The 10327-nt window shown below is 44.6% G+C and overlaps 1 protein-coding gene across 1 annotated transcript; it reads right to left on the bottom strand.

Moving 5' to 3' along the window:
• Positions 1-7912: 7912 nt before the first annotated feature.
• Positions 7913-9345, bottom strand: bola1 (bolA family member 1). The gene is made up of 2 exons (XM_023989135.2): positions 9269-9345; positions 7913-8707 (listed from the first exon to the last, which is right to left on the bottom strand). The coding sequence occupies exon 2, from the start codon at positions 8670-8672 to the stop codon at positions 8220-8222; it is 453 nt and encodes a 150-aa protein (XP_023844903.1). The 5' UTR covers positions 8673-8707; positions 9269-9345; the 3' UTR covers positions 7913-8219.
• Between the last annotated feature and the right edge of the window lie 982 nt (positions 9346-10327).

The following is a 10327-nucleotide window of genomic DNA, read 5'->3' on the forward strand; positions in this document are numbered from 1 at the left end:
CGTATGCACACACTCACATACATGCACACACACCACAAAACATTCATAGAAATATTAGACACACACACTCAACATGAATAGACATACTATTCTATCACGCACTCGCACACACCCGCGCACACCTGCACGCGCACACACAAACACACACACACACATTCCTCTCCAGTCCTCATGGCTCCTCCCTGGGGGGTCACAGTGGCAAAGAGGGGGGGAATTTCACGGTTGACCTTCTCCTCACGCCTTCGTGAGCCCCTTCACCCCCGTGTTGATTCTCTTGACCTAGTTGGCCATCCAGGAGCAAGCCACTTATATTACCCACATCTCTCCTCTCAGCACCATCTCACATCTGTCTGTCTTCTGCTGTCGGACTCATCACATAATTGTGATTCTGGGTGTCGATTATTTTCAGATGAAGAGTTAATCCATTTTTAGCAACCCTTGCCATGTTGGTGATCCTGTCTTAGTTTGGTGCATTTACAAAACCTCTATCAAGTATCTCACATTATTCAGCAATTAATGGGTCACATCTTCTTTGAACGACCTGTGCTGTTGTGTTCTGTGCTAAGCTGTTGTGTTCTGTGCTAGGCTGTTGTGTTCTATGCCAGGCTGTTGTGTTCTGTGCCAGGCTGTTGTGTTCTGTGCTAGGCTGTTGTGTTCTGTGCTAAGCTGTTGTGTTCTGTGCTAGGCTGTTGGGTTCTGTACTATCTGTTGTGTTCTGTGCTAGGCTGTTGTGTTTGTGCTAGGCGTTGTGCTTCTGTGCTAGCCTGTTGTGTTTCTGTGCTTACAGGCTTGTGTTCTATGCAGGCTGTTTTGTGTTTCTGTCCTAGGCTGTTGTGTTCTGTGCTAGGCTGTTGTGTTCTGTGCTAGGCTGTTGTGTTCTGTGCCAGGCTGTTGTGTTCTGTGCTAGGCTGTTGTGTTCTGTGCTAGGCTGTTGTGTTCTGTGCTAGGCTGTTGTGTTCTGTGCTAGGCTGTTGTGTTCTGTGCTACACTGTTGTGTTCTGTGCTAGACAGGTGTGTTCTGTGCTAGGCTGTGTTCTGCAGTGTTGTGTATAGCTGCTGTGCTTCCCCTGTGCTCTGGGGTTTTCCCCCTCAGGGAAGGAGACTGGCACTGTCAGATTTCCCTCTCCCAGAATGAGCGCCTAAGTACTTCTGTCTTGCACCGCAATTTAACGCCAGGCCTGCTGCTGGTATCCAGTGAGTGTACAAAACATTAGGAACACCGGCTCGTTCCATGACATAGACTGACCAGGTGAATCCAGGTGAAAGCTATGATCCCTTATTGATGTCACTTGTTAAATCCACTTCAATCAGTGTAGATGAAGGGGAAGAGGCAGGTTAAATTGACAATTGAGACATGGATTGTGTATGTGTGCCATTCATAGGGTGAATGGGCAAGACAAAAGATTTGAGCACCTTTGAACGGGGTATGGAAGTAGGTGTCAGGCGCATCGGTTTGAGTGTGTTCAGAACTGCAACACTGCTGGGTTTTCCAGCCTCAACAGTTTCCCGTAGGAATCAAGAATGGTCCACCACCCAAAGGACATCCAGCCAACTTGACACAACTGTGGGTAGCATTGGAGTCAACATGGGCCAGTATCCCTGTGGAACGCTTTCAACACCTTGTAGTCCATACCCTGATGAATTGAGGCTGTTCTGAGGGCAAACGGGGGTGCAACTCAACCCACCAGTTAATGTAAACCATTTTCTGCTCAGATGATTCCAAACAAAGACATGCATGTGAGGAAAGAGGGGGTAGGGCTGCAAGAGAGTCTGTTGTCTGTTTAGTAAACAGTCGAAAAGATGATGGGAGCACCAACTGTAAAGTAGAGGAACAGGGGAAGAGGAGGAGAGGGAACAAGAGAAGTGGGCATGACACAGGGTCAGCGGAGACCTATGTGGAAAGTGTTTACTGTAAATTGTATTCAGGAAGGGACATGGACTGCCTACCTGCCACCACTACTCACTAGGTCAAATCACAGAGTTAGACAAGGGGACAACAGCACCCTGGCAATGAACACACCACACCAGGACTGGACTGGACTGGACTGGTTGTGTGTGTGTGTGTGTGTGTGTGTGTGTGTGTGTGTGTGTGTGTGTGTGTGTGTGTGTGTGTGTGTGTGTGTGTGTGTGTGTGTGTGTGTGTGTGTGTGTGTGTGTGTGTGTGTGTGGTGGTGTGTGTGTGGTGTGTTGTGTGGTGTGTGTGTGTGTGTGTGTGTGTGATTTATGTGAAAAAGTGTGTGTGTTTGGGGGCATACCTTTCCATCTGTTGAGAGAGAAGAGAGAGAGAGAAGAAGAGAGAGAAAAGAGAGAAAGAGAGAGAGTGAGAGAAATAACACCCCTGCATTGGTCCTTGGTCCTCAGTGTGAGCCCATATGGTCACCAACACCCCACTCACTGACGTCAACGTATGACTGGGGTCTCCAAGTCTGCGTTTTTCACCATTTCAGAGCTCCAAGGTCAAAGACAAAAACAGAGGGGTTCCTAAAATCAAACACGGTGACAACCCCATCTGACCCAGAGCTTCACCCGAGCCCCGTTGTTTAATTTGAACCCTAATAACTCTTCAAATTAAAAGGCTATCCTATTATTATTTTTTCTCTCCTCCCCTTTAAAAGGCCTGGGTTTCAAAGTGCTAATAAAATAAACTGGAGGGCCCCATTTCTTTATTTGTTTGTGTGAAGGGTGTGTGGGAGAGTGAGGGCGGGGACTGAGGTTTTAGGTTCAGAGAGGGGGGGTAAAAGGGACAGAGGTCACTGAGAACAAAAGAGCAGAGGACTCGAGAGGTCAAACACCCTGGTGTCCAAACTCCCTGAGCTGGCGTTGTTGCAGGCCAGTGGCCCCGCTTGTATAATCGCCGGGTACGTTTTGTCCGAGAGTGTAGGATAGAATATATCACGGGCGCCCGACAGATGAACAATAGATCACATTTTGTCGGAGCCCCGAGTCAAGCGTTCTGGCTCTTTTCAGCTTGACCGTACATCTGAAGCGATGAAGATTAACCCTCTATTCACTTGCCTTGCGTTGGGATGCCCTACGCCCGGCCAAACAATCTCTCCCATGGGTTTTTATAGGACACTACTACCACTAGCAATGCACACCAGGTGCCTTTTCTCAGCAATTCAGCAGGTTGGGATAGAATGGGGGGCATTCATGAGAGTTTACCGCAACGTTAGGTTTGGGTGACCCGACCGTGACCACTTGTTTTTCCAACAGGAAAAAGAGGCCCCATAGCACTGTGTGGAATAGCTACTGTTTGCTCTTAAATACTTCCTCAACATCCTGAGAATGAAGCATTCATCTATTCAGTATCTGCGCATGGTCTGATCATTTCCTATAGAAAGGGAATGAATTATGAGTTGAAGTTACATTTATGAGTAACCATCCATGTCAGTGCATTTTGGTCCAACAAACTAAACCAGAAAGAGACCATAAGGAAGAGAGAGTTGATGCCAAAGCAGGCGCCGCACCCTACAGCCATAGGCTCATGTACTCTGTCAGCTGTCACTCAAAATACTAAAAGATTCCYAACATTTATGTTTGAATAACTTACAACCTCTGACTAAAAACATGAACATTAAGTAATACTCAGGGGGCAAAGCAATAACATCACATGGTAATATGATAATAGCTTCAGGCTGTGCATTAAACATAAATAGGCTCTGTCAGCTCTCTGGGGGGCTCAGCATTGGTATTCCTCTATAAGAAGCGGAGCATGGAGCTCATTTGAATGGCAGGGCTGGTTGAGAAAAAGTTAAGGGAAGGTTGGAGGACAAAGTGCAGCCAGGCTACGTTAGGTGGTCTACAGAGGATTGAGATGAGGGCCAGCTAAAAAGTTGAGAGAGAGTTGAGGAAAAGTTAAGAGTGGATTGGAGGTTGAGGGAAGGGTTGAGAAAGGTTAGAAGAAGGCTGCGAGAAAAAAAAAGTTCAGAGAGGATGAGCAAGGCGGGTGGAAGTGGATTCAGAGGGGGTGCTTTGAAACAGTTGAGAGACAAGGTTGAGGGAAAGTTGAGAAAAGTTTGAAAATAGTAGGACATCGAGAGAAACTACGGGTGGGGGTCGAGAGCAGATCGAGAGCGGATTGATAGGGGGTCCTAAACTAAAAACAGTTGAAGGGCGATTAGAAGAAGAGGGAAGGTTGAGAAAGGAACGAGAACAGGTTAAAAGACACATCATAGATCAACAAAAGATCAGAGGTTGCTCAAACGCTGACAGGGGGCTGAGAAAGAGARAGCTTGAGAGAGGCAGSAGGGAGGACAGAGAGAGACGAGGTTGAAAGAGGGAGTCTTATCTGTGTCCCATCTGTCTTGACATGTACACTCCTCTAGTTGAAGCCCTGCAGGGGAGAGTGTAAGAGGCATGCATGTCAATTACTGAGTGTGGATCCTCCAGAGGGCTTAGGGGTAAGGCCTGTGCACTCTGGCCCAAAACCAGCCTTAACCAGCCCCAGCCTCAACTCTGATGTCATGGTTTTCCACTGTCATGTGAGTCAGCGAACCATGCACACCAAAAGTCGTCATCACACAAAGGCAGATACTCTGCGTGGCACATGCAAAATGTTACTCGATTTCATTATTTTTTTGTGTTTGGCGATTGAGTAGATATTTTTACACAACGGAACATTTTGTCTTCTTTGGTTGAAAAGGGGGAAAAAAACTATCGATATGACCTGCTTATTTTATGACTGGAGTTTGTGAAGAGGTCAAACGTTCTTGCACCCAGAATAAAATAAGTGAAAATGTAAAAGGGCAAAGGTAGAARAATGCTTCTCATCTAATGACATGATTGACAAATGTGCRGAGGAAAAKGTGYAAAAGKGATTACGTGTGATKGATTGTTTGAGATTGTTTAACTCMTCTCCCATGAAGACTGAAATATGCTTAGCCTCATTCTTAGTCTCAAATCACAACCCTTATCAGTATGACTATTTACTGACCATTATGAAGTTGAGATCCAAGATGTTTCTCATTAAGAAACCCTCCAAGATGTTTTGCTTGACTTGGTTGTACTGCACACCTGGGAGATCTGCCTTAATAAATACCTGATGTGTAGYGCCAGTTAATTCCCCTATAAAATAACTCCCTTCCTTCTTCCTGTGAGCACGGCTGGTGTTTATCAAACGAGGTAACGTCCTGTCATGTGACCCTGGTTTCTCCCAGAGCCCACCTGTGTGGACTTTTCTCTTAATCCCTGTAGCCCCTTTCTCTGCTTTGAATGCTTAGACTACTGAGTGTAACTAATTCTCCCACACAAGGATATTGTCTTCCACTATCTCTTTCTTTGTCCTTTTCTTTCAAGCCGCCCATTCACTGAATTCATTAGTAGGCAGTGTGCTGCGAGAGAGAGAAAAACCTTCCAATTAAAGGACTTACTGGGCTTTTATAATAGGCTATTACTGTCATCTTAAATCCAACACTTGTTTTTTCTCACATTGTGAAACCAGATAATGATTATTTATCAGATCAGTGTGAACTTTTAAAACCTTTTCTGAAGTTTCTAACTTGTAATTAGTGTTTTGAATGTGATGTATTCCCTATTTKGACCTACGAGTGTACTGTGAAGACATGCCAAAGTATGTTTTTAATGCAAAATAAGATAATAAAGCTAGTACAAATCATCCCATACAATAGTCATGGGTCTTTGTAACATTTCCTACAATGATTAATAGTTTTTAATGTGTAACACCCCCAGCTTTATCATTCAAAACATGTAAAGTTAACAAGTGTTGTTACTAGTGGGGTTTAATTAAATGTGTTTAACAGGCTATTTTCCCTCCACACACATGCTGCACAGACACTGCAGCTGACCAGGAGGGCTGTGGAGGGAGATAGTCCCCAGGGACGGTCAAGCAGGCCCCRGCAGGGCCTTTTCTCAGAGTAGACACCCATTTGGTGCCTCCCTCCCTCCCTCCTCTCCTCGAGCCCCCCTGACCGCCAACCTGGAGGGGTCAGCTGTGCAAAAGGAGCCCTGGTCCAGAGCCGGGAGCGTAAATCAGGGGCCATCGCGGGAACCCTGCCTTGCCCAGGGTCCCAGCCCGGCCTGGCACCATCACTCCTGGCTCTGACGTAGAGCAGGCTACCACTGAGGTGGGTTCCCACTGACCCAGACCGGGACACGTGGGCAACCCGGACCCCCTGAATGATCCATCATCACCAGGGACCAGCCAGAGGGAAAGCAGCCTATCTACCAGGTTTGGCTTTCATTTGTTTTAGTTTTTAATATTTAATTTCCATTCAGTTCATGAATTGAAGATACCACATATGTCAACATTATTTATACTTTTAATTAATACATTTCAACGTATTACCAATTGGAAAGCAATTGACCCCAGCCCATGCTACCTATACACCATCAGAATTGTCTGATTGAGTTGTGTACTAGCAGTTCAATAAACTCTGACAAACTCTAATCTCATAAAAACTTATGATGGATATCAGCCAATCAACTTTGTCATTTTTGTTGCAACAGCACTATGCTATGCTAGCTTAAAATGGTTGACGTGTCCTCCTCGCCACTCCCTCATAACAGCACCTGGAATTGTGACAGGTAAATCTAATTTGCAGAGACAAGTCTTTGCTTCCCGAGGCAGTAGACTTTATTGCAATTGCCTTCACCCTTCGCTTTTTGCCCGTGTAGTAGTTTACGTCTCCCCCTGAGGCCTGACTCTAATAGACAGGGTCATAAAATGGTTGTGTTACTGTTTTCCTTTTTCAAACCAGTGACACCAGTTGTTCACCTTCCTCACAGGGCCTTTTGTAAGGCCTGACAGGTCGTCTATTCCAGACAGGGACATTTGTAGAAGTCAACCTTGAGTCGTCTCCACATTCAATAAGGAGCTTTCAGCACTTAAAAAATTCATGGGAAAAATGGCCGCTTGGATGGTTGTTTTGATTTAGTTGCATATTTTAAAGTTATCCTGTTTGTTGATGTACTGAAATATTTCAATAAAACCTCCTAAAACATTCAAATGTTTACTAATTTATCGGAAAAACAACACATTGGGAAAAGACGTTCGTTCACTGTTTGTTTGGGCTATCACCAACAATGTTTTTCGTGCCATTACTCTTACATGTTTTTGTAATAACAGATATTTTGACAGGTCCTGGGGTTGAAGGTAGGACAAGAGGACCTTCACGTTGACACATACAGCCGAGACAGAAATAGAAACACACGGCCATGATGGGGTTAGGACATGTCATTCTGAGAACCACCAACATCTTTCACCCTGTCTTCTGGCCCTAAGCCATCCACAATAATTAGAAAAGACAGGCTAATAAGTCAAATTGATAACGAAGTAAGTGAACTGTGATACACCCTGTATGTGAGTTAAGACAATCGAGTTTGACCACCTCTATTAACAAACACTTTATATTACACAAATTGAGTGATTATCCCCTGTTGCTATAACATTGACATTTTGGTATGGTGAGAAATGAAATAAAAAGTATTGGATTTAATAATTACCGTATTGAAGAATTGATGAAAGGCAGTGTCATAGGGAAATAATGAAGCCATGTGTCATCATTCTGTCAACGCTGTACTTCACATCAACAGAACATTTGCACATACTGCCCTCATGTGGTACCACTAGTACTACATTTAGTGTTCCGTTTCAAAATCAAAACGCAGCACGTTTTTAAACCTATATTGCAGATGTGTATTCAAAGGTAGCATGCAAAACAAAAACATTACAAGCAATATTTCATCAAATGTGTATTTTTATTAACAGACACCCAAGCCTTTTGGGGGGAAATAATGCTAATCACAAAACTGCCCCAATGCACCTTGAGAAAACATATTCTTTATTCTGTCTTGACTTCTTGTACTTCTGACCTCACATACAAGACATTTTATTTTCAGACAAAACAGACACACTCCATCACTTCATATCATATAGTTCTAGTGATGGCCACTAAATGCAAGAGTCTAATCTAAAACCCAACTCTTCTTGAATTAAACTGCCAAGAGACCGAAGTGATGCTGCTCATTTAGAAACAACCTCTCAAGCAGTAATGAAATCACACTAGTTTACAACAATGTTAATTGACACCCTCTTCAACTGCAGGCATATGGGGCGTTCAGGCTTTTGTTCCAGACCTGATTAAACTTATCAAGGTATTGAACAGACAACACATTTTAATAGATGAGTTAGTGCTGGAACCAAAGCCTGCACTGGCTGTTACTCTCTAGAGCCAGGGTCGATGACTGCTGAGTTTTGCTGGTCAGTCCCGTCCAGCCTTGAGTTTCTCCTCCACCGTGTGGTCCCCCTTGGATCCTCCCATGCAGGGTGGGCTCTTGGCTATGCTGGGGTTGCTGCCCCACTGCAGGGGTGTCTTGGCCTGGATGGCCAGCGCGTGGACACAGGTCTTCAGCTCCTCGGCTAGGGTCTCGTTGACAAGGCGGTGGCGCTGTAGCAGGGAGAGGCCGTCGAAGCGTGGGCTTACCACCAGGACTCTGAAGTGGGACTCGGATCCAGGGGGCACGGCGTGCATGTGGCTCTCATTGTGGACTTCCAGGTGTTCTGGCTCCAACTGCTGGGTGAGCTTGGTCCGTATGGCCCCCTCCACGGGCCGGTTGGGATCAGGAGCCATGTGGGGTCTGAAGTGGGCTAAGGGCCTGGTGAAGGCGAGGGTGGTGGAGATTGGACAGGCACAGCGGAGAATACTGGGCAGCATTCAGTAGATTGGGGAAGGCGACGACTGTAGAAAGCCTGAAATGAAGAAGTGGTCTCTCTTCAGGTTCAGAAGTTACAATCTTAGAAAAAAAAGGTGCTATCTAGAACCCAAAAGGGTTATTTGGCTGTCCCGTCTGTGGAAAGGGTTCTACATGGAACCAAAAAGGGCACTACCTGGAACCGAAAAGGGTTATCCTATGGGGAAAGCAGAATAACCCTTTTGGAACCATTTTTTTCTAACTGTAGCTTGCATCCAGTAGCTCGCTATCTGCTGTTAAGCTAGCTATTTTACAGCACTCTGCTTTACATAGCTACAGTATCTGTTAGTTATAGCTACAATACCTATGTTCTTTAGATACATGAAAATGCAATGCTGCGCAACGGCGTTTGCTAATTTCTTTCACAACATACTATAACTAGCTACGTTAGCTAGCTAACGTTATCAAACTGGCTAGCTAGCTTCTTGCAGTAATCACAGCAATATTGACTGCATTTCGTAGCCTCGAATAGTACCTTAGCTAGTTTGGGTTGTTATTAATAAATGATCAAAGCTGTAATAACCCAAAGTGAGTTGTAATACATGTATTAGCTACCTACCTTTTCACAGTGTCCTCAGTTTTCCAACGTACACAGGAAGTGCTGCCTGCTTTGGACTGTCTGGGACTTGTAGTCTTGTAGTCTTTGTTTGAATTGTAGTCTTTGTAGACGGCCTGGGACTCATATTTCAGCAGTAAATTGTAGTCTTTGTAGGCTAGTAMATCTAGTACTGGTGGAGGTTTGTTGCTAAGTAATTTTTTTTCAAAATGAACTATCATGCCTGTTGGTGAAATTACGTTGAACCAACGTGGAATAAGACGTTGGATTGACATCTGTGCCCAGTGGGATGCTGTTCCGGCCCCCAATTCACCGAAGTCAAGAAATCCATTATATCATTGATGATCAATTCGGTAAATTAAATAATTACAAGGGTTTCATCATTAGGACAGTAGTTTATTTTTCTTTGCTATCCATTGCAGTTCTGAAATCCGAGGTTGATGCAACTTCATGCCATATTCTCTCCCGAGTACCGTCGCACCTACTTCATGATGATGGCTGTGTGGTTTCTATGTCGTTCAGGTAAGTCAAGCTTCCAAAACTGTTTTCACATAACATACAGCCAAAGCCAGATCGCAATGAATGAATTACTGGTATATAAAACTAACTGATTTCTTTGTAAGATTTTTAAATATTTGTGTACTATATGTATTCAGAGCATTCTGCTGCACTGTTGGGCTAGTAAATAAAGCATTTACTGCACCTGCTATAACACACTGCAAATCTGTGTATGCGACCAATACATTTTGATTAGAGGTTTCTGACTCAAGGAGAATGTAGTTTTACATTATGATAGGATGATGTAGTTAGTGTCCTATCCTTCTAAGTGGTTATGTTAAGTGTATCATCATGGATCCCTACGTCTTCTTAACATCCATCTCCTTCTCTCCCTCAGTTACTACGGGCTGACGGTGTGGTTCCCTTGACATGTGATCAAGTACCTCCAGAAGCAGGAGTACTCCTGCGCACTAAGTCTTCATCAAGGAGAAGGTGGAGCACGTACCTTCAACTTCACCTGGAGAACAGGTGCACCGCAACGAGAGTACTTCAACAACAAGTAGG

The sequence above is a fragment of the Salvelinus sp. IW2-2015 genome, linkage group LG6.1, assembly GCF_002910315.2.
Source record: "Salvelinus sp. IW2-2015 linkage group LG6.1, ASM291031v2, whole genome shotgun sequence".
NCBI lineage: Eukaryota > Metazoa > Chordata > Actinopteri > Salmoniformes > Salmonidae > Salvelinus > Salvelinus sp. IW2-2015.

What these genes read in the sequence shown, in the direction of transcription:
- bola1 (XM_023989135.2), bottom strand. Translation starts at nt 8,672, where the DNA reads ATGCTGCCCAGTATTCTCCGCTGTGCCTGTCCAATCTCCACCACCCTC.